This window comes from Psittacula echo (genome assembly GCF_963264785.1).
Source record: "Psittacula echo genome assembly, chromosome: 24".
NCBI lineage: Eukaryota > Metazoa > Chordata > Aves > Psittaciformes > Psittacidae > Psittacula > Psittacula echo.
In genome coordinates this window covers 1,159,886-1,185,355 of record NC_137759.1, presented here as the reverse complement: position 1 = coordinate 1,185,355, position 25,470 = coordinate 1,159,886, and the positions used below count along the sequence as shown (strand labels likewise).

General features: G+C 56.2%; 3 protein-coding genes across 4 annotated transcripts; 1 reads left to right on the top strand and 2 right to left on the bottom strand.

The window, feature by feature from the left end:
* The first annotated feature begins 696 nt into the window (after positions 1-696).
* On the top strand, positions 697-2,568 carry LRRC25 (leucine rich repeat containing 25). The gene is made up of 2 exons (XM_080634142.1): positions 697-1,646; positions 1,909-2,568. The coding sequence occupies exons 1-2, from the start codon at positions 721-723 to the stop codon at positions 2,027-2,029; spliced, it is 1,047 nt and encodes a 348-aa protein (XP_080490268.1). The 5' UTR covers positions 697-720; the 3' UTR covers positions 2,030-2,568.
* A 1,394-nt stretch (positions 2,569-3,962) lies between these two features.
* Positions 3,963-5,671, bottom strand: GDF15 (growth differentiation factor 15; the record flags this gene model as incomplete). The annotated part of the gene is made up of 2 exons (XM_080634109.1): positions 3,963-4,762; positions 5,353-5,671. 2 exons carry the CDS (start codon positions 5,669-5,671, stop codon positions 3,963-3,965), a joined length of 1,119 nt encoding a protein of 372 aa, XP_080490235.1.
* A 7,564-nt stretch (positions 5,672-13,235) lies between these two features.
* PGPEP1 (pyroglutamyl-peptidase I) lies at positions 13,236-25,349 on the bottom strand. 2 transcript variants are annotated; one of them, XM_080634098.1, is made up of 4 exons: positions 25,309-25,349; positions 19,665-19,897; positions 18,422-19,019; positions 13,236-13,504 (listed from the first exon to the last, which is right to left on the bottom strand). In XM_080634098.1, the coding sequence occupies exons 2-3, from the start codon at positions 19,868-19,870 to the stop codon at positions 18,827-18,829; spliced, it is 399 nt and encodes a 132-aa protein (XP_080490224.1). In that variant the 5' UTR covers positions 19,871-19,897; positions 25,309-25,349; the 3' UTR covers positions 13,236-13,504; positions 18,422-18,826. The 2 variants fall into 2 exon arrangements, with proteins under 2 accessions (XP_080490224.1, XP_080490223.1); XM_080634097.1 differs by lacking the exon at positions 25,309-25,349 and adding an exon at positions 20,387-20,478.
* Between the last annotated feature and the right edge of the window lie 121 nt (positions 25,350-25,470).

Sequence of the window (25,470 nt, the reverse complement as noted above, 5' to 3'; positions counted from 1 at the left end):
CCGGGATGCGGACATGGACACAAACCATGCATGGAGTCACCCAGCCCTGGGGTCCCTTTGCAAGGGGGGGTCCCCTCCCAACAATGTACCCCGAAGAGAGCCCCCACGGGTGCCAGCACCCCGGGAGGGCCCGACCCTACCCGGGCCCCTACATGAATCACCCCAACACATCGTTGACACCCTGGTATCACCCCCAAACCTGCTTCACTGAGCCCAGAGACTGCACGTGTGCACATATGCAACTGCGACCGCGTTCAGCACCCAGCACATGTGCTGACATGTATGTGCAAGCATGCAGCAGCACATGTGTGTGTATGTCTGTGTGTCCCTGTGCGTGTGCCCGGGGAGGTGTTGGAGCCAGGGCACACGGTACTGACAGGCGGGGTCACTGGGGTGCTCAGCACCCAGCAACACCACCCCAAGCCCTGACACAGCCCCTGGGTCCAGCTGCATCCTGTCACAGGATGGGACCCGCCTGTTCCTCTTCTGTGCCCTGCGGAGGAGCGGCCGGAGCGCAGGCGAGTTGGGTGCTGGGGCTGGGGACACACACACACACCACCCACTGGGACCCCCGGGTGCTGCCCTGCCCGGGCAGAGCGGGAGAGGGGTGGGTGCCAAACTGGGCTGCACTGGTTTGTACTGGGAGGGGTAACAGCCCGGCTCAGTGGGAACTGGGGTCTTGCTGACCCCTTGTTTCCCACTCAGGTACCTGGAGGGGCCATGGGGCACCCTATGGCCCCCTTTGTGCTGCTGCTGCTGTGCCCCACGTCCCCCGTGTCCCCTGTGTCCCCCCCGTCCCTTGTGTCCCCCACGCCCCCCGCGTCCCCCTGCTTCACCGTGCCGCCGGACGCTCCCCTTGAGCTGAACCTGACCCGAACCATCCCTCACTGCGCCGACCTGGACTGGGGCCACTTCCAGCGGCAGCGGCGGCTGTGGCTGAACCACAACGGCATCGAAGCCCTGAGCCCCTCGTCCCGTGTCCAGCCGGAGCTGGAGGAGCTGGACTTGTCCAACAACGCGCTGCGGGAGCTGCCGGCCCCGTTCCTGAGCGGGGCGCGGGGCTTGCGGAAGCTCCTGCTGCGGCACAACCGCCTGCGGGACCTGCCCGACGGCTTCTTCGCCAACAGCACGGCCCTGGAGAGCCTGTGGCTGGACGGGAACCCCCTCCCCGCCGTGCCCCGCTCCGCCTTCCAGCCCCGGCTGCGCTTCCTGGCCGTGCCGTGCCGCTGCGATGTGGTGGGCAGCGTCCTGGACCCCTGCGCCTGCTCCCCCGCCGCCTGCCGCTGCCACTGCCTCGACCCCCAGCGCCGCCGCTTCAACGTCACCCACTTCCACGGCTCCGAGTGCCGGGGCCGAGCGGCGCTGGCGGCCGGAGCGGCCGCGGCCGCGGCTCTCGTTGCCCTGGCGCTGGCCGTGGCCGCCGTGGTTTGGTACCGGAGGAGAGCGGCGGGCGCCGGCGTCGGGGGGAGGAAGCGGGACCCGGCGGCGGCGCACGTGCAGCCCCGGTACATCAGCAGGGCCGATGGCACCGGTGGCACCGATGGCAGCGCCGATGGCACCGCGCCCGACTATGAGAACGTGTTCGTGAGCCCCTGCAGAGCCACAGCCACCGCGCAGGGATGGACACCGGGATGGCAGCGGCACAGGTGAGGAACCAGCACTGCCTGCTCCAGGCATGTCCCATCCCTTGCTGTGCTGTGCCATGCCCTGTAATCCCATGCCATGACATCCCATGCCATGCCATGCTGTGCCATCTCACTCACCATGTTCAGTCCATTCCCATTCATCCTGTCTCATCCCATCCCATACTATGCCGTGCCATGCCATCCCAAGCCATCCAATCCCAACCTGTCCCATTCTGCCCTACCCCACAAGTCCCATCCCCACGGGGCCCATGCCGTGTCCCAGCCCGCAGGTCCCAGTCAGTGATGAGTGTTCCCTGCGGAGCGAGGACGTCGGGGACCAGCCCATCTATGCCAACACACAGAGCCTCCGCCAGGACAGCATCTACATCGCCCCTGACCAGTGATGCTCCTGTGGCGACCCCAGCACAGGGGGGACAAGGATGGGCCCTCCCCATGGATGTGGGCTCTGTGGTCCCGCTGTGGCTGGGACAGGGACATGCACATTCTCCGCTCACATCCTGCCACGGACACCTCTCTCGGGGGGGGGGGTATTTTAATACACCCCGGCCCCCTCCTTCCCCCCGGTCCCTTTCAGTAGCTGAGGGCTGAGGGCCGGTGTTCCTCCGACCTCAGGGACACAGCACCATGGGCAGCAGCATTCCAGAGCCAGGGGCCTGTATGGGGGGCCCCGGGGTGGCCGCAGCAGCGCACGGTTCCTGTTCCCCTTTCAGCTGCTGATGGGGTGCACGTGCGCTTGGGGACGCGCTGGTGGTTGGGGACATCTGGACACTGGGACCAACCCCACCGTCACCTTCACCACCCCTTTCCCTGCTAAATCTTTGGGGAGCAGCAAAAGCCTCTTTTTGAGCGCTCCTGTGGGATTCCTGGTTCTGCACCCCGAGGGGATCGGCATCCTGGGACACGGGCTTGTCTGCGTGTCCTCCCCCTCCATGGGTCCCCTGAGCTCCATCCCTGGTGATGCTCCACTGGGCCCCATTAAATGGTTTAATGAGCTTAAATGATCCGGTCTGCTGGGAGCCCTGGGCAGGGATGAGGGTACCTGCCCCCGGCAGGGCTGATGCTGTTCCCATTGGGATCCATCCCTCTGCCATCCCCGGATAAGGGATGCTGGTGACGGAGGGGTGGCTCTAAACATGAGGCTGGAGGTCCCAGAGGCCGTGTCCCCAGGATGGGGTGTCCCAAGGGACCAGACCCTCAAGGACAGGTCCCCATAGCCCATGTCCCCAGAGCAGAGGTCCCTCAAGTCCACACCTCCAGATTGGACATCCCCAGCCCCATGTCCCTCAGGTCCCGCTCCCCAGACTCAAGGTCCCCGTCCTCCCTGTTCCTCAAGCCCAGGATCCCTACCAGGAGCTGCCAAGGGTCTGGGCAGCCCAGGACCCCTCTGGGATGTGCTGGAAGCGGGGGAAGGACCGAGGGGAGCCAGGACCAGCACCCATCAAGGTGCATTGGGTCCCTTGGGGATGCTGCATGGGGGCAGAGCCTGGGGGAGCTGTGGTCTCCCCCCATCCCAACGTAGTCCCATGACCGAAGGTACCTGGAAAGGGGCAGTGGCCGCATCCTGGCCCAATGTCCTGCCCGGGGGAGGTCAAGGCTGTGCCCAGCACCCACCTCAAGGCCACAAACAACTCAAAGGTCTCTGGGAGCATGGCCCAGGCATTACTCACCCAGCATGGCAGGGTGGGATGGGCTGAGCTGGCCCCACTCATCCAAAGGGATCTACCAGCAAATCCACATGGAGTCAGCTCCTGGCTGGTCCCTCATGGAGGGGGTAAGTGAAGAGCTGAAGGTGACCCACTGCAGTGGTGGGCAGTGGGGCAGGAGAGGCAGCCAGGATCCCTGTTCCCATCTCTTTATTCATTCCCATAATTCTGCTTTATAGAAATATATAAAATAGAAAATACACCAAAAACCCCACCTTTTCCCCAGAAAGGTGCTTCGCTATAAAACACAATAAGTTAGCAATAAATAAGAGGGTTGTATAAATAAGTCTCTAAGCAGAGAAGAGATGATGCTCAGACAAGGGGTGGGCTGTGGCCACCCAGGACAGACCCACCTTGGCCTGTTTCAGGGTCCCTTGGGTGGGAAGGATCCACCTCCCACATAAAATGTGCTTTAAATAAGGAATAAGAAGTGGGAATAATGTGACCTGTGGAGGGGGGGTCACAACCAGGGACCCTGGGGACGTGCTGGATGCTGGAGCCGATGCCAGCACGGAGGCATTTTGTGCCATGGGGTCTGGTTTGGGGATGCTGGAGCTGCCGGGAGCCTCTGCCCAGTGGCGGCAGGGCACGGTGTGAGCTGGAGGCGATGCCATCAGGCACAGTGGCACTTGGTGACCAGCATGTCCTCGAAGACCGTGGAGACCAGCCTGCCCTCGCTGTTGTAGTGCATCAGCACCATGGGGTCGTATCCGGCGGGGACGCAGCAGGGCGGGGGGGTGGCTTTGGAGAGGGAGTGCATGCGGGCTTTGATCTGGGCATGCATGCTGGCCGGCTTGTAGTTGTGGGGACAGGACCCCTCGCAGAACCTCATGTAGTAGCTGTTGGGGGCGATGATCCAGTCCGACCAGCCGATGTCCTGGAAGGAAACCTTGAGCGACTTCAGGCAGCACTTCCCATCGCTCTTCCCGCATTCCTCCTCCAGCCCCCGGGCTCTCCGGGCCCCCCGGCCCCCGGGCTCGTGGGTTTCCACCTCCAGCACCAGCGTCTCCGAGGAGGAGGAGGAGGATGAGGAGGGCAGCAAGGCCGAGACGTCGGCGGTGAAGAGCAGCTCCAGGCGCAGGGAGTCCTCGGGACCGGCAGCCCAGGGCTGAACGGCCGCCGTCAGGTCCAGGCTTGGAGCATCCCAGTCCAGCTCCTGGCTCTGCAGGAGCCGGGGGGTCCCCTGAGCCCCCTCCACGCTGTAGATGCTGACGCGGGGGGGCACGGAGGAGTGGAGCGGGGACATCCCAGGGGATCCCGGCTTGAAGAGCTTCAGTTCCGCCTGCACCACGCGGAGCTGCCGGTGGAAAGCCTCGGTGCGGGACAGCAGGAGGTGGTAGCGGTACGGGCCGGCGGCGTCCCCGTATCCCGACAGGTCCCGGTGCTCCCGGGACAGGTCCGGCCGGCGCAGCACTGCGGGGACAGCTGATGTAAGAGCCGGCAATCCTCCCGGCAGCTCGTGACCGGCTCCTGTCCGGCGGCCAAACCACCCCCGCCACGTTATCACTCAGATCCCGAGGGATGCGGAGGCCACGGGGGGTCAGCCCCATCCTCATCCCCACAGCACCCGGCACCCACCATCCCCTGGGGGGAGCCCGCTGAAGGGGCGCAGATGGTGCCCCAGGAACCATTGGGGTGACCCACACCCCCTCGTTCCCCCCCCAAAGCCACACGGCAGGAGCGGGATAATTCCCTGCATCCCCCCAGATCCAGATGCAAGCCCAGAGCCCGCTCCGAGCACGCAAAGCTGCTGCTTTCACCCCAGAACTGCCCATGTTGTGTGGTTTGAAGCAGAACAGCTCCAACAGTGGCTCTGCCCCAGTGTCAGGACACGGGAAGCAGCCGGGATAAGGATGGGCACAGCCACCACTGTTCATGCCCAGTCATGTCCCGGCACACTCTGATGTGCCTGAGCAGGGACACGTTGGGGGACACACGCACGTGTGTGTGCGTGGGGCGGGAATGGGGGTCACGGATGCACACGGAGTCACGGCATCACTTACATGTGGGGGTCAGGCGATGCAGGCGCCTGGTCCTGGGCACGGCTCCTTCCTCCTCCTCCTCCCGGCTCCGGTTCTGCATCAGCTCATCCACCGTGTGCTGGTAGAGCTGCTGCGCCCTCCGGATGCTCTCCTGGTCCAGCCGGTGCCGGATCACGGGGGGTGCCGGCATTCCCAATCGCATCAGGATCCCCTTTTTGATGGCCTCCAGCTGGATCCTGTCCCCATCCCACGTGTGGGGCCTCAGCTCCACGCCGGTGACGAGCAGCAGGAGCTGGAGGCAGGTGAGGGCAGCCTCGACATCCCGCAGCGCCTTCGGCATCGCGCAATTCCCGGCGGGAATTAGCTGCAAAATCCTCTTGCGCAAAGGCTTGGACGTGCAGCTCCCGGCGGTGCTGCCCCGGGAATGAATGAAGTGGACCTGACCTGGCTTTATAGGAGCCGAACTTTGCCCGCCCTCCGGGTGACGCCGGAGGAAACACCCAGCAGGAATCTCTCCTTCCTGCCCGGGAATTTGCATGGGATGCACTGGTGGTGCTGGAGCCGGGTGATGTTCGAGGCTGCTCTGCAGCTGCGGAGATGAATAAGTGTCAGCCTTTTCCTCAGACACAAACAGTTCCCTTCCACCGCCTGGTTTTCCCCATGGATCACCGCGCCAGCTCATGGCTGCGGGGATCTCGTACCTCTCCTGCCCCATTGGTGAGTGACAAGTGTTCGCAGGCGACATCCGATGGCCCCAGAGGGGTGCAAGGGGTGCAAGGGGTGATGGAGAAGATGATGCTCAGGCAGGCGCTGCTCTTTCATCCCTGCATCCCAGGCTGCCTTCTCCATCCTGCTGGTCCCTGCCGGCACTTGGCTCCCCGTTACGGTGCGGCGCTGAGCCCGGCACACAGCCCATTCCCTAGAACCCCTCCGGAGCAGGGAAGCAGCGCCCGGCTCCTGCAGGCGCACGCATGGAGGGAGCGGATCGGTTGGACCTTGTCCTCCCGAAGTGGCTGATGACACCACAGCCCGGCTTGCAGCAGCGGCTCCTCCACGCTGACGGATGGCTCTGCCCCACGTCCAGGCCCTCCTGAAGCAACCATGGCTGGTGTTACGTCATCCCTGGGCATGTCGGGGTGGTTGGGATGGAGCCGGGCACGCCAGGATGGCCCGGATCCAGCGGGAAGCACCGCACCACGCCGGGAAAGGGGAAACTCGCGGTGGGAATCGCTGAGGCCGGGACCAGCCGCCTCTTCCCTTCTTCTGAGGGATGCTTTGACCGCAAGACACGAGAACCCCCTGGTTAGACAAGGCAAGGGGCAGGGTCCCCCCGGCGCCAGCCAGGGCAGGCGAGGTCATTCCCGAATATCCTGAAGCAAAGCCAAGCGGCCGGCCCATAGCACGGCAGGAACGTGCTTCCAGTGATCCCGTGATTTGTGACTGTTGATCCTCTGCTACCCCTTGGACCCCGCTCCAGCCTCGCTCCTGCCTTTCCATCCTCCCTTGGATGAACCCCCCCAGAGCATCTTCCCATGGGCAGCTGGTCCAGGGGCTGGCTCCCCAGTGAGTGCTTTCATTCCCGACCCCAGGGCATTCCTGTGTGTCCCAAGGAGTTCCTGTGTGTTAGGGAGCTCCAACCATGCACTGATCCCTTCTCCTGGGGTGACTGCAACGCTCCAGCTCCTCAATTCAAGGAAGGAGGGAGAAGAACCATCACCGTGAGAGGGCCACAGACCTCTGGGTAGCAACCACAGCAGAACAGCACCATGAACATCCCCGTGTCCCGGAGGGCACCAGCCCGGCCACCAGCACCCTCCACCATCAGCAAGGTGCTAAATACACCCCTCCAAAGCCAAAGTGGAGCCGTGCAGCAGGAAGAGGCCCTGACCCAGCAGCAACTCCATTGCCTGGTGCTTGAGCAAGACCCCAGGTCCTGCAGTTCTGCTTTGGCAGCGGGGCCTGGTGCTCTGCGTGGTACCAGCTCCATCCGTGGGGGATGCAGAACCTTGCGCTCGGGAGCATCCGCGCGTCCCAAAGCCGGATGTTTTCTCCCCAAAGGCGCCAGGGGTGGAAGCTGGAGATTTACAGCCCAGCAAGAGCCATAAAAGCCGTGGTTTAAGAGCAGGGCTTGCGGGTGCCGTTGTGAAACGTCCCGGCGTGTCCTCACCATCAGCCCGCACGATGCGATTGCACAGAGCAGCTCCGTGCGTAAGCAGCTTCCCACGTTTCCTCCGGTCCTTCCGGGGCCACCAGCAGCAGAAGGTCGGGTTTATCCAACGCCTCTTCCCAGCGGGATGCAGGGTCCTCCCTGGTTAACGCACCCTGTGTCCATCCCTCGGCAAGGTACTGAGCGGTGCCTACTCGCCATGGATCTAGGGATTAATAGGAGCATTTGGCCATGGGATTGAGGGTGGTCGGGGACTCCTGGCCCCTGGAGAGGCCAACCCGGGGGTTGAGGGTGAGGAGGAGCTGATGCCCTGGTGCTGTTGCCCCTTCACATGCAGCGAGCAGGGGAGAAACTGGGAGCTCTGGTGATTGAAGCATCACAGAGGGTCATGGAATGGTTTGGGTTGGACAGGACCTTCAGATCCTCCAGTTCCAACCCCCTGCCATGGGCAGGGACACCTCACACTACACCGGGAGGAGGCCAATGGTCGCAAAGGCTGCTTAGAAAGCCCAGGCAAAGCTCCCAGCGTGCGCTGCTGAGCCTGGGAAGATGGGAATCATCTGCTCCCCTTCCCTCCATCTCCAGACAAGGGGAGGTGGGGACCTGGAGCCACCCCAGCTCCAGCTGAGCCAGCACCGGCGGAAGAAGCCGCGCTGGAAATGCTGACATCGAACGCCAAAAGCAACAAGAACACCACGGACGTGAGTCACTTCCCATCAGCCACAGCCCAGCCACAGCCCTGAGCTTGAACCAGCTGGGGCAGCTCCTGCCCTAAAGCGCTGCCCTCCAGGATTAGGCCTATCCGTCCCTTGAGGATGCTGAGCAAATGGCTCCTGAGAAGGTGCTGAGAGCCAAACAAGAGCCAGAACCCCCAGGAACAGGCATTCATCAGCCCTGGGACTGACAGAGCGAGGTTACAGCATCCCAGCATCCCCAGCATCCCGCTCTCGGGCACATGGCATTGGAGCAGGTGCTCTGGGACCTTCTGTGATCCCTGGAAAGCACTTGGATTGAGCAGGTTGGGTGCTGGAGAGGGGATGTTTCCTGCTGCAAGTGAGGCAGATGATGCTTACCCACGGTGTGGTTTTCAGCTGAGGGCTAAGAAGGGAAGAGCAGCACAGCTTCCCTATTGCTGCCACCAAGAGCAGCGCTTTGGGCTTGGTCTCTAGGGAAGTTGGTGGCTGGAAGCAACTTCAGCACCTGCAGAAGCAATTCCAGGTGAGAACCCCCTCGGTTCTGAAGGGCAGGAACCCCCAGGGTTCCATCAGTCACATCAGGGACAAGGTTTGGTCCATCCCATCCCATCTCAGGTCTGGGAATGGGCGCAGAGGGATGGCAGATGGAGGCATCCCGTGTTTTCCCAGCGCTGGCCGCCGGTGCGATGAACTGGCCGAGTGGAAGCTGCCCTGACCTTTAGACGTTTCTGAGTACAAACAAACAGGCTGGGTCAGGTGAGCAAAACACAGCTTTTGCCCCAGAAAAGGCGCATTTTTGTTTCCCTTGCTGCAAGTTTATGGAATCTGTCAAAAATGAGGCTTCTGCTCTACTTGGATAAGGACGTTCTGGCCTCGATTGTACCCGTGGTCAAGGATTAACCTGAATCCCCAACCCTCGGCCTCGGCACTGCGGGGATCGCTCCCATCCAACCACCAAGAATGGAAGCGGTGCTGGAGACCCTCACCCACCGCCCCAAACCCCTTCCCCACAGCGATGCTCCATCAGGATGAAGCCCTCCATTCACAAGGAGCATCCTTCCTGGAATGGGCTCCCTGGAGAGATGGATCCACAGGGAGCGGCCATCCTCTGGCTCGGATGCTTCACAGCTTGCAATGGGACTTCCCATGGTGCAGGGCCTTGAGAGCATCATCTGCATGAGCAGCAGGCGACTGGGTTATGGAGGGTTATGGAGTAACAGCTTTAACACGAAGCTGTTCCATGGTGTGAGCCTCTTTCTATCCGAAGGGGGATGCATCTCGCCCCTCAATGTGCTGGAACAACCCTTCCTCTCCATCCAGGAGGTGTCCTCAGGCCAAGGCCTTCAGGAGCATCCTTCTCGCTCAGGATGGTGGTGCTGAGCCCAGGAGCAAAGCACAGGGAAGCAGCAGAGCAAAAGCCACAGCTCTAAGCAGGGCCTCGGGAGCAGCCCTCGGGAGGGACCCTGCTGAGCTCTAAGTCCTTCCAGCAAAAAGCGGGTTGGGAAACAGATGAAGGGAATCAAACCAAGCCTGGACACATCCAAGGAAAGCTTCGGGAGATGCTGCAAGCGAAGGACAACCCTGAAAGCTCCTTAAAACTGCAGGAGTTTAAGAAGCTGGATGGGCTCTTTAAGTGCGAGGCAGTTTTGCATGGGGCAGAACTGGAGCATCGGGAACCGCTGCTGCTCGAGTGAGCGCCGACAGAAAGGATGGATTTCTCTGTGATCCCGGTAAGTGGTGAATACCAGGGAATAGAGAATCATGGAATCACACAGAATCACAGCTCCTTCAGTCCCAACCCCTGCCATGGGGACCCCTTCCACTGGAGCAGCTTGCTCCAAGCCCCTGTGTCCAACCTGGCCTTGAACACTGCCAGGGATGGGGCAGCCACAGCTTCTCTGGGCACCCTGGGCCAGCGCCTCAGCACCCTCACAGGGAAGAGCTTCTGCCTAAGAGCTCATCTCAGTCTCCCCTCTGGCAGGTTAAAGCCATTCCCTTGGCCTGTCCCTACAGGCCCTTGTCCAAAGCCCCTCTCCAGGTTTCCTGCAGCCCCTTTAGGCACTGGAGCTGCTCTCAGGTCTCCCCTTCAGGAGCCTTCTCTTCTCCAGGCTGCCCCAGCCCAGCTCTCTCAGCCTGGCTCCAGAGCAGAGCTGCTCCAGCCCTCGCAGCATCCCCATGGCCTCCTCTGCACTCGCTCCTTCAGTTCCACATCCCTCTGGTGCTGCTGCCCCAGAGCAGGACCACGACTGCAGGGGGGCCCAATCCCCTCCCTGACCAGCAGCAGCGGAAGAGAAGCTGCTATGGTTGAAAGGGCACCGTGAGGAACCGGAGCACAAGGAAATCCTTGGCCCCAGCATCACCCCTGGCCCGGGGAGCTCGCAGGGCGAGAGGCAGCGAGCCCGGGACCTGCCTGCACCGGGGGCTGCTCACAGCAGGCAGGAAATTCCAGCCATTCCCCTGCAGCAGCTCCGTGGCTCCGCTGGAAGCCCTGGGGAGCCCTTGGGCAGCAGCCGGGGGAAGGGGGGGCTCCCAGCGCCTTCGCTCGGGGCCAGCTTTGATTCGCACACGGGTATGGAGGGAGGAGGAGCAGGGGAGGGAGAGGAGAGGGGGCACAGAGCAGGCTGGTACAAGGAGGAGTGAGGATCTGTGTGTCCACCAAAGGGATCTCGTCCCTGGTGCGCTCTGGATGTGCAGCCAAGCGGGATGCTCTGGGATGAGCTTCCATGTCAGCGTTCAGTGTTCTCCCTCTGGAGAGCTGTGGCTGCACAAGGGCCTCACGGCTCATCCCGCACAGGACATCCCTCTGGAAACCCTGCGGGAGAGGCTGGTCACCCTATGAAGGGAACACAGCTCAGGGGGATTTCATCAGGGGTTGGCTCACGTGGAACCCGTGTCCTCTGCTCCGAGGGAGATCTCGAGCCTCTTCGGTTCCCATCGCACGCTGCCTGTCAGTGAGGGTGAGAAAAGCTCCATCTCTGAAGGCAAAGCTGGAAAACTCAGCAAGATCCCGATGGCAGCTCAGGGAAAACCATTCCCAGCGCTGGGACGTCAAAGAAAGGCATTGGAAAAGCAGAGATTCAGAAAGAGCAGCAAAGTTTTCCTCTCTGCTCCTGCCTCCAGCCACAAACCTCCATGAACGTTGGAGCAGGGGCATGCTCAGCCCTGGCCCCACGGCTTTTGGCCCAGGAGCACTGTGTGACCCCCCCCAGGTCCTGTTCCACCTCGGTACGCTCCGAACTTCACAGGGTCAGGCTTTAAATCTCGGTCTTAGCAAAGCCCTGCCTCATGGTAGTAAATAGAGCATGAAACCTGAGTCACCATCTCTGGTGCAATCGCCACTCACATCGCAGGACCCGATGCTGTGACGCTCCCTGTCCTCCCATCCCTACAGCATCCAAGGCGAGGAGCAGCATCAGGAGCACAGGACGCCGCCAGGATGAAGCTGAAGCTGTTGCAGTGCTGCAGCTCGGGGCTGTCCGGCTCCATGGCTGCGGGGGGAAGCCGGGCGCAAGCCGGCTGTAGGGCAGCACCATCTGGTGGCACCGGCTCTCCGCCACCCCAGTTTGCTCCCAGTCAGGACCCGTGGCAACAGGAACAGCCTGAGAGCAGCCAAGGCACGGCTCGTGCCCGCACTGAGCCGAAGCCGGGCTGCATCACATCCCAACAGGAGCAGGCGAGAAGATGCTCTTGGAGGAGATGGGGAGAGCTCGGGGTTAACAACCTGCTGCCAAGGGAAGCGGCACCCAGCAGCTTCCAGACCCCTTCCCACCACCCCCGAGGGAGCTCTGCCCGCAGGAAAAGGAATCGGGCTGGAAAGTGCCTCACGGCGGGCTCCGAGTGCCTCGGGAAGGCTGGGAGGGAGCTGCAGCCTGCGCGTCAAAGCCGGCTTCAGAATCACAGCGGCTGCTGCTGCATCCCACAGCGCTGCCCTGCTCCTGCCTCCATCCATGGGGAGCAGAGGTGCTGCTGCTGCCGCTGAAGCCCACGTGAGAGCAGTCATGGGGGGTGAAGCAGAAATACTTCATCAATTGACTGGAAGGATTCAGGGCTCGCTGGGCAATGCAGACAGCGGGTGAGCCCCTTCTGAGGCTCGAGAGAGGCCAAGCGGATGAGCTGCCACCTCCAGCTCCTCATGCAGCCCATGGGGCACGTCCCTTTCCACCCTCATCTACATCACCTGTTTAAAGGAATGCCATGGCAGGGGTAAACCCAGAATAAGGCTTAATTCCAGCCTAGCAGATGGAACTCTGCTCACCAGAGGCCCATGGCTCCAAACTCCGCTCTCCGAGATCCAGGACAGCTTCTATCAAGCTTTCCCTTGGGAATTAAGCCACGAAAAGGTGGGAACTGGTGGGTTCAGTGCTGGGAAACGCCTGGGCCAAGGAAGGTGTTTGGTAATCGGATCTTTTCCCTGCTGCCTCCTGACATGAGCCAGCCGGGAGCGAAGGGGCAAGTGCCACACTCCCACTGTTGGGCTGGTTTTGCTCCCCAAAGCTTTCAGGGTTACAGGCTCTTGAGGAAGCACTTGGAAGAGGCTTCATCAAGGCAAGGGAAGGACACGCTCCCTGGGCCTCAGCACCAGCCGTGGCAAGGGAATCCCGCAGGGATCCTGCACTGCAGCACTCCTTAGAAGGGGCTGTTGCTCCGGTCGGCTCCGTAATCAAAGCCGAACCACTTTGGTACCTCGAAGTAGAAAGAACGCACAGAACAGATGGAGGAAACACACACACACGATGGATGATGGCAAGATGAAACCGCCACATTCTCCTGGGAATACACAAATAGCCAAGATGTGCAGCCAAAAAGGAGCCCAGAGAGTGCCAGTTCTGAAAACCAGGCACGTGGGATGGGGATGGGGTCCAAGGGCTCACCTCCAACAGCAGCAGGGACCTTCAGGGATGCTACAAACCCCAACCTGGTCAGCCTGCGACCACCACTGAGCAGTACAAAAGGCACCTGGAACCGCTTGTCACAGAGCACCAGGAGTCAGAGTTGAACTCTTTTTATTTCCTTTGAACCACGGGTTTCAATCTTGAGTTACAAAGTCCAGGCTGGCCACAGCAAGCTGCAAGTACGTGAAGGGTTCTTTAGTACACAGCCCTTTGCCACAGGAGATAGTTTGGGTTTTACAAGGCACTGCAAGAACACACTGAGAAAAACAGAAGCCCCACCAGGTTCCAGATGAGTCCTGAAGAGCAAGAGTGAGATCGGCCACACCTGAGATACCAGACAGACAACTGGGATTGATGAACAGAGGGCCCCAGCGGCTGGGTGATGCTGTGATGTGCACAACCGAGCGCAGCGCCGAACCCTAAAGAAGAGACAGAACAACCTGCACAGATTTGGCCAACCCAACCCAGAGTGAGAACCAAGCAGCAAAGAGTTTGTTTGCTCCTTGGTCAGGTCTGAGAGTGCGTCAGGAAACCCCAGTTCAGGGCAGCTGCTGAAGAGCATCCTTGGATGAAGGGGATACTGGTCTCTCCCAGTCTCTCCATCCGCCCGGGGTGGATGCGTCCCCATCATCACCACTCTGCTCGCCAAAAGCAAGCCCAGCACAGGACAAGGCACTCCCTGTTTCATCAAAGTAAACATTTGTGATTTAAGAAGCTGGTGCAATAGAAACCCTGCCCGTGCACTGACGCAGCACAGTTTTATTCAAGGGCAGTGTATAGGTTCATTTCCTAGCTTTAATTCCTATCTACGGGAGGCATTTTCTTCTCTACTTGGTCTTCCAAGAGACTGAGCAGAAGCAGATCACAGGTTTCAAGGACTACAATGAAGAAGGAACAAGATCCTCAGCTTGGGAGGTTTGGCAGAACATCACTTCCAGCACGTCAGACACTCATCAGACAGGAATACAAGGTGTGTCTGAAGAAAAAGTGCACTTTTTACTGCAAGACGTGAGAGTTGCTGGTGCAAACCCACCCAGTCCTATGTCAGGACACGGACTTAGGGACGAGAGCTGCTTTATCCAAGCCAGCAGATGCAGTTTGAAAGAAACCTGAAAATCACAATTCAAACCCCCAAACACCACGAGTGTCATCCCAGTGTGGAAACACACTGGTTTCAGCGGGCAAACACCACCGCTCGCCCTGCCAGCAGCTCCGTGCCCCGGCAGCCGATGGGTGCTCAGAGCTAGAAACACACTGGAAGTTAAAAGAGATGCACGAGTCCCGAGCTAAACCATGGAATAATCAACTCCTTCTCATGGTTTTCCTGGTTTTAAGAAGCTCCTCCAAGCACAATTCCTTGTCTACACTCCATAGGAAAGCCCACACATGAGGTCAACGCATCCCACACTCCATCAAATGAAGATTATTTGGGTATCATTAGAAACTTCAGCGCATTATAACTTCTTTAGTCTTTTTCTTACCAAAAAGAACACCACTGAGAGCCCATTGGTGTGCCTGCAGGCCTGGAAGCTCCTGGGTTTTTATTCCAGGCATGGAACTGTGTGCCAGTAGCCTGGAATAATCCCCTCTGCCAGGTGACTGAGGCACTCAAAGGTTAGGTATTGCCTGCACAAGCAGCACAACAGCGGGGTTTGAATGCTACATCCAAGTGCGACAGCCTAGGAAGGTAAATACTCAGTTTCCTACCTGACTTAGCACAGCACACAGGGCACAAACCCTGTCGGGATCAAGTGGACACATTAGAGCAGAGCCCTGGTGCAGTGAGGCCGGTTTCCTGCCGCAGGCAGCATCAGGAGGTGCTTTACAGTGCTCCTGCACGCAAACACCACCTCAGCTCCTGCCAGGAGGCAGCCAGGAAGCATTGACCTCAAATTGCCTCCAGATGCCTTCGAGTTCCCCTCGTGTGGGGGTGAAAGCAGAGCAACCTCTAAGTTCTCATGGTTGTAAGCATTGGAACACCCTCAGTCAGGCCCCTCCTGGAAGGGCTCCTGAAGCTCAGCAGCTCTTGGCCGCAGCCTCATGTCACAACCACACTCAGCACCTCCAACCATCTTCCTGACCTTTGCATCCTTTCTCACTACCATTCAGCAGGAAGCAAGCAGCTTGGGGGATGCTCCAGATACACGTGAACTGCTCTATTATATATATATGACTTGGTATCCTTTCCAAAAGCTGCCCCAAAGCAAACAGCTTCTGTAAAATGGGGCTTTACCCTCAAGCGTCCCATCGAACATCTCAAGTTGGAAGGGATCCGTATGGATCGAGTCCCCCATAAGTCTTGAAGGTAAAGAAACCTCCACGCTCACCGTTTCTCTTTGCTGGGGTAGATTAGCCAAAGGGAATCTCCCCCAGCCATCAGAGTCACCAAATGACGCTGGAGCTTACGAGTATCTGGACTTCCTCAAACCCTTCCATAGCATTGAATCACTGCAACAATCACATTGGCATCGCCAAACGCCATCAACACGTCAGCCAGCTCCTACTCCAAGCTCTTGGCGAGTACATCAAATGACAGCAGACCCCATACAGTGGAACCTCCCTAATTCTCTCTTGCACACAAACCTTCTCCGTTACCCCAGAGACAACTTTGCACTCCCAGGATTCTAAAGCATCACCAGCTTTTAGGGTTTGCAAGTTGCAGGCACCATAACGAACAGCAAACCTGAGCTCCCTACGCTTCCTCCCCAGCACACAGTGCTCTGTGCTCGGCAACAGGTCCCCCAGTCAGTGCAAATGAGCAAAGTCTATGTATGGATGATCTGGAAGAAGAAGCAGATAAGGAAGAACTACCCCAAACATCGGCGTTTGGAAGCTCTGCAGCAGTTTGATGTCCTATTCCCAAAGCAAATACTCACCTGTGGGGAAGGCAATCTGAATCCAAGAATTTAACACAATAAAAAGGCAAAAAAAAAAAAAACCCACCCCAAAAGTATTTAATTTAGGTCAGGTTAAATAAAATCAGCTCCATGCCATTTGTAAGAGTTTCACTACACAATTGCTCTACCACCCAAACCCCCTTTACAAACGCAATCTCTGAGGACTAACGCTCAAACCCAACAAGCCCAGAAGCGTATAAAATAAGTTATTTTTCCTATGAAACTGCTCCCATGGAAGTATCACCAGAGCAGCTCCTGAGGAGACACAGCTCCAAGGGCTGCTCCGAGCAAAGCACGGCCCAAAAGGAGATGGATTTAACAGCGACACGTGGGTCAAGCACTGCAGTCCTCAGCCAAACAGCAACCACAGGCACTGGCTCAAGATTCACCCTTGAGGAGCAGGGAGCACCCAACAAGGAATGTCTGTAGGTGCTGGCCAGGACCCAGCTCCATAGGGTGAACGCACCAGTGCGGAAAGCCGTTCTCCCACGCGCTATCTGCCTTCCCCATGGATGAACCTGGAACTCCTCCTCCTCAGTCACATCCAGATGGGAATCTCCAAGGCTCCGAGGAAGCACAAACGTTTAAAAGACACGGACAGACAAGGCACATCTCACCTCGAGACCTCCATCACCAGCAGAGCGACCTGCTCCAACCCCTTCTGCTGCCTGGACGCCAGACCTTCCCATGGGAATCAGCCCTTTCTGCGGCCGCTTTGATTCCTAAGTTTTTCTGTTCTCCCCTCACTCAACTGTTCTCTTCCACTCCCGTTTCATTCCCGGCTACATTACAGGTAAATTAAACAGGATGCCTAAAAATCCCTTCAACCAGTTGCTGAACTCAGCACAACACCTGAATTCCTCCTCTTTCAAGCACTCAGCGGCTAAGACACGCCAATGCCGAAGCTTCCTACCAGAGAAAGGGACAAGCCTACAAAAGAAAAGGAGCTCAACTATTGGCAAAAGCCATGTCAAAGCCAGCAATAGCTCAACAAAACATTAAAGAGAATAGATTACGGACCAGAAAGCCTGCCTGCCTGCTGACAACGCCGCAAGTGCTACCTCGCATCTGAGCACCAAAGAGAATCTTGACTTTGAAAGCAAGCTCTTTTGCTCAGAAAAGCCCATACAGTAAATCCAGTGGGAATTTCCTTGGAAAAAACCCAGAAGTTTATCCCAACATCTTCACAATAGCCAAGTTATTCCAGCTGCTGAAGCCTTGGTCCTCTCTGCAGGGTGGCAAGAAGGGGTATCTATTCCCTTTGTCGCTAGACTTCTCCTGGGAAACAGCAAGTTAATGGCAGCTCTCACTGAGAGATACTAGAGCAGGATCATTCCTAATTAGAAAATGAAGATAATGGCATTCCAAATGTTGGGCTTGCATATAGATATGTGTATATATATATATATATTTGTAAAAGTATTAGGACCAAATCACAGACCTCTTCATCTAAATGGCCCCTCAGTGGGACCAACCGGTCATCAATCACCAATGCCTCTTCCCACCATATCATCATCCGTCCTTCACTGGAGCCTTGTAATCTGGCAGCAAACCTGCATCAACCAGTCCTGCTTAGAACCTGCGTGTACGCTTCCCCCAGCGAATTCCTGGGGAAGTTCATGCAAGAAGCAGCAATCTGCACCCTCCCACTGGGAGGGAAACATTAAGAACCAGCCTGGAAAACTCATCCGAAGCAGAATTCCTCCTTTTCAACCAATTGCCTCTGGTTTACAGACAGCAGACTGAAGATTTCAGCTGGGATTTGGCAGAATGTCTTCCAATCGGCACGTTTGCCTATTCATGCCCCTAATAAATCAAGGTGACGACGCTGAATTGAAGTTAAACATTACTCTTCTAACCTTTCAAAGGAGGAAAATGTATAACTAAGGAAGTTATCAATTACTCAACCTTCGCCTTCAAAAGAACAGCTAGCAGCAAGTGGAGGGTGAAGGTCTCCTGCGGAGAAAGTGGCCTTCAGCAAAGCTATTTCACTGCTACTGGTTTGTTTCATACCCAGATGACACAAGGTGTTTTGCACAGGAGGTATGTGTGACTTGAGTGAGGAGGGTGGCATTGAGAAGGGAATAAAAGAAGACACTTGGAAGTATTTGGCCAAGTCAGGCTCATCCTCGTGTACAAGAAACAAGGAGGAAGCCAACTCCTGCTCTGCCACAGAAGGAACCCAAAGCACGTCCCTTCTATTTGCAGCTACCGGTTAACCAGTAGGTGACAGAGGACCCTGTGAATGTTTGGACAATGGGGTAAGAAGTCAGTGCCTGAAGGATTTTTCCATCTCAGCAATTCCCAAGATTCCTCGTCTCCACCAAGCGCTGTTGTCCAACAGACAATCCCACACTATTCCAGCTCTTTCTATCATAACCTAGCATTTGGGCCAAAGCAGCAGGGGGGGAAAGACCCCAAAACAAAATGAAAACAAACCTTTCAACTTAAAAACTAGCCATTAGAGGACGGGGTTATCAATTCCCTGCACCTGAACACCAAGTCCAGATGAGAACCCTTCCGTCTGCACTGGGTTACACCGGTCAGTAGCTGTCACTCGGCTGCCAGAAGCTCTGCATGAAGCACAGCACACACACTTCAGTCGCTTCACATATGAGGGGTTGCAGGTGTTACCAGGAAGAGATTCTGACTCCTTTGCTGCCTAGGCTGAAATGCACACATTTGACAAAGAAAAAAAGAAAGAAAAGGTCCATTTCTAGGAGTGGAATTTTCCTTTTTGAAGTCTCCGATTCTTGGGTCTGCACGCTTCAGGCCGGCTCCCCAGTTACTTCAGTAGCAGGGAAGGTTTTGGAAGTGCAATACTAGGATAACTTCTGCCCACTTTCAGTGTTCATGCTGACAATTGATTTTGTCTTCAGAATGCTCCAAAACATCCAGCATTTCCTCTATGATAGCCTGTAGTGCCCGACCCAGCTGTTCTGCAGTATAGGGCTTCCCCAGCGGAGGCACGTGAACAAAAGCCGACCTCCCGCGACTCTGGTATAAGGACGTGTAGTAAGTGAAGTCACAGAGGTACCTGAAACACAAGGAGAGAGCTTATTTAGCACCAGGTGACAAACCCAGTGAGAAAACTGCAGGACACAATCATGGAATGGTTTGGGTTGAAGGGAGCTTAAAGCTCCTCCAGCTCCAACCCCTGTCACAGGCAGGGACCCCTTCCACTGGAGCAGCTTGCTCCAAGCCCCTGTGTCCAACCTGGCCTTGAACACTGCCAGGGATGGGGCAGCCACAGCTTCTCTGGGCACCCTGGGCCAGCGCCTCAGCACCCTCACAGGGAAGAGCTTCTGCCTAAGAGCTCAGCTCAGTCTCCCCTCTGGCAGGTTCAAGCCATTCCCCTTGGCCTGTCCCTACAGGCCCTTGTCCCAATCCCCTCTCCAGGTTTCCTGCAGCCCCTTTAGGCACTGGAGCTGCTCTCAGGTCTCCCCTTCAGGAGCCTTCTCTTCTCCAGGCTGCCCCAGCCCAGCTCTCTCAGCCTGGCTCCAGAGCAGAGCTGCTCCAGCCCTCGCAGCATCCCCATGGCCTCCTCTGGCCTCGCTCCAACAGCTCCACGTCCCTCTTGTGCTGTTGCCCCAGAGCTGGATCAGGGCTGCAGGAGAAGGTCTCGCAAGAGCAGAAGAGGATGAACTTTACACTCTTTATCACGCTCACTGGCACCCCATACCTGCCAGCATCCTTCGATATAGTGACCGTGACGTCCAGCCCCAGTGCTGAGACTCTCTTGCAAACTGTGTCCATGTCAATAATGGAATCGATGCACTCGGGGCCTCCTTCCACGCAGCACTGAGAGCCTGGGCAGAAGCGGCAGTTGTCCAAGCCTTTATAACCCACGTTGTGGCCGCACTTCTCCAGAGTCACGGTCGTAGCCATACCCGAAACACCCACATGAACCACCAGCTACAAGAGAAAAGAAACAAGTCAGATCAACCAAGACCCAGCTGGGGGAAAACCCAGAGCCCGCTATTCCCAGGTAAAGACTGGAGGTTGTTGCAGGAGTTCCTGCATGAATATCACGGTAACGAGTCACTGAGCAATGAACTCATGGGGCCAGTCCAGAACAATTCTCCTTGTTTCACCCCCTCCTGGCCCAAGCTGGGATTCACTCAGGGTTAAGATGAACGTGGGCACGTTTGACCACCGGCGGCACAGCCCAACACGAGCTGCCTCCGCCGCCCTTTGCAGTGGCCCCTTCGCACCAACTGCTCCCATTAACAGACTGCTCTGTTCTGAGCTTTCAAACCCTACAAATTCACACGTTCTCATGACAAAGGGACAGCAGCCTGAACACGTGTTAAAACCAGGACTTCCCATTCTGCTCGTTGCTGTCAGCGGGACAGATCTCACCCATTTGCTGTGTCTTTTCTCCTCCTCCCTCTACTCACTCACTTGTGGACTGTGCTTTTTCCACAATGCAGGAATGAGCCTTTGCACTGTCTGGTATTCAACTGGGACTTCATAGACGTGCAGATCCACGTCATCTCGCAGTCCCAGCTTCTCCAGCTCCTAAACACATCAGGAAATAAAGCCACGATGGTCAGACACAAGCTCAGCAGAGGACAGAGACTTCTGGAAGGTTTAATGGTGCAGGGAGCCTGCTGTGAAGGACTAACACCAGTTGACACTGCGGGCTGTATCACCTCGTAAACAGCCCGGTAAAAACCTCAAGACAACAGGGAACAACAAAGGCATCTCTGCACCTGCATGAACAGTCTTCACCCACAGGACCGTTTGCTTTGCTCTGATGTGTGTATAACAAAGAGATCGACATCGAAGTGACGATGGTTATCAGCAACAGCCACACTTCAAAGAAAGGTTTGGCTCCTCATATTGACCTACTGAAAGAACTAGGTACACGTAAAGGAGAAGTCAGATTGGGAGGATGACATCCATTGTCTAATTTGTCCTCTGTCTGATGACCTGGAGAGCAAATTCCCCTTTGCTTCCAGGTGAGGAGCCCTCAGGGTTAGGTGAAAGCAGACCCAGGCTGTGACTGTGTCTATCAGGCTCCATGGAACACTCCTCTGTGAGAAACTGAAGCAACACTGGCACATCCTCCTCAACATATCCCTTACTTTCCTTCTGGCAGGATCTGGAACAAGACAGCCCGTTTCCACTGCTGCTTTTACCTATTTACCTTACATATTCGACTTCATTTTGCAACATGAGCTGTTACCATCATAGTGATTCAAGTGATGCAGTGAATTACTTCTCCCCTTATAACCTTACTTAAAGCCATGGCTCAAAAACATCCCAGCTACCCAGGCAATAAACTTGGCCCATTTCCCTTTGTACCTTTTAAACCACAAAGGGTCAGTTAAACACCTTTAAAACCAGAGGGAAGAGGAAAGATCTTTTCTTCCCCCCCCCGTTTGATCCCAACAACGACTTCTCTCATGGTCCTGGATACTTCTCCCTTGTTCTTCTTTGGCCTCAGGTTCAGCACACTCCAGTCTCACCAGTAAGAGTCTGAGATTTGCTCCCTTGATACTTCAGACGTTACCAGTCAGGCCCACAACAGGACTTGATCAGAAATCAGCCTTTTGGAGCCATCAACCCCAGACTTCCGAGGACTCAAGGGAAGGATGCAGCCCCTGGAAATACACGGGTTCTTAAACAAAGCCATCGGCTGAGCTCAACCTGAGGAGCAGGGGGGCAGGCTACAAGCTCACCCACAGCACAAGCTCCTTGTCTGGGGCTGCCCTTCTCCTCCTCCTGAACACATTCAGCTGGAAACACCAGCTTCCTCACGCCGGGAACACGGAGCAATTCCTTGTGCTTACATCAAAGGGGCTGCAGGCACAGCAAGGACACAACCTGCTCCTCCCACAGCCACAAACCCCTGCAGTTGTTCTGATGGATCTCGAGCAGAGAAGGCAGCAAACTATCAAAGGCCTCTTCAATGCAGTCTTGAATGATCCAAGTTCCCTTTACTGCAGGTTCGGATTCGGTGAGCAGAGCCAAGCTCCTGCATGTAATTCTTAGGCTTTCTCTTCCTGCACACAGAGGTGATGCAAACCTCAGGCTAAGGAGTGCACCGCAGCTAAACGCAATGAAGCTCACTCACCTTCCAGTCTCGTATTGCCCTAGGTTTACACTGCAATTAAAGCCAGTTGAAAGGAGAGGACAAGCTGAGGGTTTTGGACCTCCCCGTTATGATCCTACCTCCCCTATCTAAACACAAGCAGTACCTCAATATCCTTTCTGTCGGTAGCTGTCAGCACGAGTGGTTTCTTTACTGAGTAAAGAAAACCTTTCCCACTTGTAAGGCCCACAGCCGGTGTAACAAGATTTAAGCCAACTAAACCAGCAAAGGCAAGAGGAAGACTTCCACGGACCAGCAGATACGAGCAACAACAAGGATAAATCACTTGCACTGGCTCCGAGGGCAAGGCTGATATTAAAGGCTTGCTGTATTGATTAGTGTCTGGCATCCACAGACATCCATTACCAGAGATGGATGCTAAGTGATGTTTCATCACATCTCTTTTGCACAGATCTGCCTTCAGAACATCAGCTGGTTTATGTGGTGCGTTAATAAAGTAAGTAGTTTACAAATGAGAGCATTCAAATACAAGTCAGTCTCTTTAGGAAGATCTCCAGTGTTAATAGGGAGGAATTCATCATCACTTCCCTAAAGAGCATCAAACAGCTCCTTAAGACGAGCTTCATTGTGGACACTGTTCCTGGCAGCACAAAGGAGACACCTTGGGCTCAGCCCCACAGTGACAGTTCCAAACCTTCTCCCAACCCCAGCTTTACAAACCCACATCATCCCTTTAACCAAGCACAGCACTGACTCCTTCCAGTCCATAATAAAGATGTACACTGGCCCCCAGACAACTTATTCCCTTGTATACCTGACAGCCACAGCAACCCCAACGCGTCTGCCCGCTTCCCTGACCCCTCCACAATGGTCGCCTTTGTGAGCCTTTAATATCCTTATCAGGTCTGTCTAGACACCCTGACAGCAATTGTCCTTAGTAATGTCACAGCGCAGCCTGACCTCTCTCCTCCTCCTCCTCCTCAGCCAGCAGCCCTTTGGGGCCCATTCGCTTCACAGTCCACCTGTGTCTACACCTAAGTTACACCAAGGAGGCCAGAAAACGAACAGAAAAGCTCGTTTCAGTAACTACTTCTTGAAAGGAAGGTCCTTCCCAAGCAAAAACTGCAGCGGACAAAATCCCTCCAAAGGAAACAGGAAAACGTGGAACAGAAAACCCACATTAACGGGGACAAACAAAGCAGAGAGATGCTGTTATTCCCGCTGAATTTATAGGGAATCTCTCCCTTAGGCGCACAAATCTCCAAGCATCTTCCCACTATTACATTGCAAGTGCCGCTATTGAAGGTACCCATGGGTGAAACTCCTTTGGCTTTCAACAGCAAGCAGCCCTCCTAGAAGCCCGCTGCAGTCGGAGGGAACAGACACCCCGTGCCCGTGCCAAATAAAACCGAAGAGGAGCGGAAAGAAAAGCAGGGAATTGGATTCCTCGGGATGCGGGCTAATAAAAGCTGTAATAAAGCAGAAGGAGCTCAGCCCCGAAGCAAGGGAGGACTTAGCAAGATTGTTTAATTGATTTTTCTTCTATTAAGATGCAGATCACAGCGTCTGGGGCTCCGGCGCGCAGACGCGCCTTTGTGTCCCCTCCGCTCCATGAAGTCCCCCGTCTGAAACCCGCACAATGCCCAACTCGCCTGCGCTCAAAGCCATGCTGTTCCTTTTTGTCTGGGCCTCTCGGGGCTGAGCAGGGTGAGGGAAGGCAAATCCTCCCCGCTGCTGCCTGAGGGCTGGGGTTTAGTGAGGAGCTCAGGACTCGGGAGGGAGACGGGCTCCAAGGCAGCACAAAGCACAGGCTCCAGCTCCTGTTTGATACTCTCCAAACACCCCCAAGCCCCTAAAATGAATGGAAAAGGCACGTGGTCCCTTCAGCTCTCAGCTGAGCAGCCACCAGTGCCTCGAGCTGCCGTGCTGGAGGAGTGACATTAAACATGAGGTGTGTGTTTGCAAGCGCCATCACAGCAGCCACCACTCTTCCTGCTCCAGAAGCACAACACCCTTTTGTCTATCCCGCCTGGAATAAAAGTAGCTGGCTCACACGAGTAAGAACAGACCAAATCCATTCGCCTCGCTGCTCCATTTCAGCACCAGGCCATTTTCCCCCCCATATACTTGCATTTTCCCCCCCAAACTTAAACCAAGCAAACCCTAACTCAGATATATTCATTTCCAAAAGGCTCCAGGAGACAAAGGTTTCTTCTTGTACCAGCCACCCCATTAGACATCTGGACATTAGTTGACTGTAATTGATTAGAGTTTGTGATTTAATTTAAAAGCATTCTAAAGAAGATATTAATCTCCGAACTCTGAAGGGAAGAGAGATGTGCTGGGGAGAAAAATAGATCTAATTCCCTGGACAACTGTACTAAAAGGTACCCTTGAATTCCCAGGAGCTTTGTCATAAACCGCATCCAGAAGTGACAAATAAGGAAGAAGGGGGATAATGTGGCAGCACTGGCCCTAGGTAATGCTTTTACAGCAAGTGACCTTAACTCCCTCCTTCAGCTGGGCCCCTGGCAGGAGTCTGGCTCCTTCCCCTTGCCTCTGCTGGGGCCACTGCAGCGGTACAGGATGAACGTGCTCCTGCAGACGTGCAGCTACAAGTGGCATAAACTGATGGAGCATCGTGCGCTGCTCCTCAGCAGAGAGGAGGCTGGGTCCAGAGGGACAAACGCTGCCTGGTCCCCCCCACCCCCCCATGCCTCCTGCTTTGCCCGCTGCAGCCCAGCACCGAAAGCAGAAGGAACAGAGGGGAGAAGCCAAGGGCAGGTCAGAGTCCTCAGACCCACGGTGGACTTGACTCTGCAATGCACTTGACTCTGCAGGCTACCAGGGGAAGTCTCATTCCAGATGAGGCTTGGCTTAAAGGTTAACCAACTCCCCCATTCCAGCTGAGAGACAAGCACAACAGTTCTCCTGGGGTTGTTTATTCATGGCTTGGAATTCTCCAGGGCAGAGGAAGAGCCCAGCTCCCTGCCCTGTTTAACAGCTTCCAAACCTCGGGGCTTAGCCTACGGATTCCCTCCTTGCCTGAGCTACACTAACTCTATCCCATTACATCCTGCTAGCTAAGGGATTGCTTTTGGAGTAGTGAATAAAACATCATCTGACCATCTGGAGCGAGCTGCTCGCAGGTAATAAAGCGGGAAGACAAGCTCCAAAAGAGCCACAAAGGAGAGCTGGAAGGGGGATGTTAGCAGCAGGGCTCTCTGGTTTAACTTGCCACAAACAGAGGTATGTAGGGGGTTACCTGAACTGCAATCCAACTGGCGTTAACAGCGTGCTCTCCAAACGGACCAAACCCTGCAAGAGAAGGAAAAGTCCACAGTGGTGAAGTCATCCCAACAGGTTTGACTCAAGTAAAAGGTGCAAAGTGGTTCTGTGCTTTCCCGGTACATAGAGCCTGAAAGAA

Bases quoted from the DNA above. Each gene is read 5' to 3' on its own strand.
- LRRC25 (XM_080634142.1), top strand. From the start codon at position 721: ATGGGGCACCCTATGGCCCCCTTTGTGCTGCTGCTGCTGTGCCCCACG. The intron at 1,647-1,908 runs GTGAGGAACCAG...GCCGTGTCCCAG, and splicing joins CCGGGATGGCAGCGGCACAG to CCCGCAGGTCCCAGTCAGTG.
- PGPEP1 (XM_080634098.1), bottom strand. From the start codon at position 19,870: ATGGCTACGACCGTGACTCTGGAGAAGTGCGGCCACAACGTGGGTTAT. The intron at 19,020-19,664 runs GTATGGGGTGCC...CTTGTGTTTCAG, and splicing joins ATATCGAAGGATGCTGGCAG to GTACCTCTGTGACTTCACTT.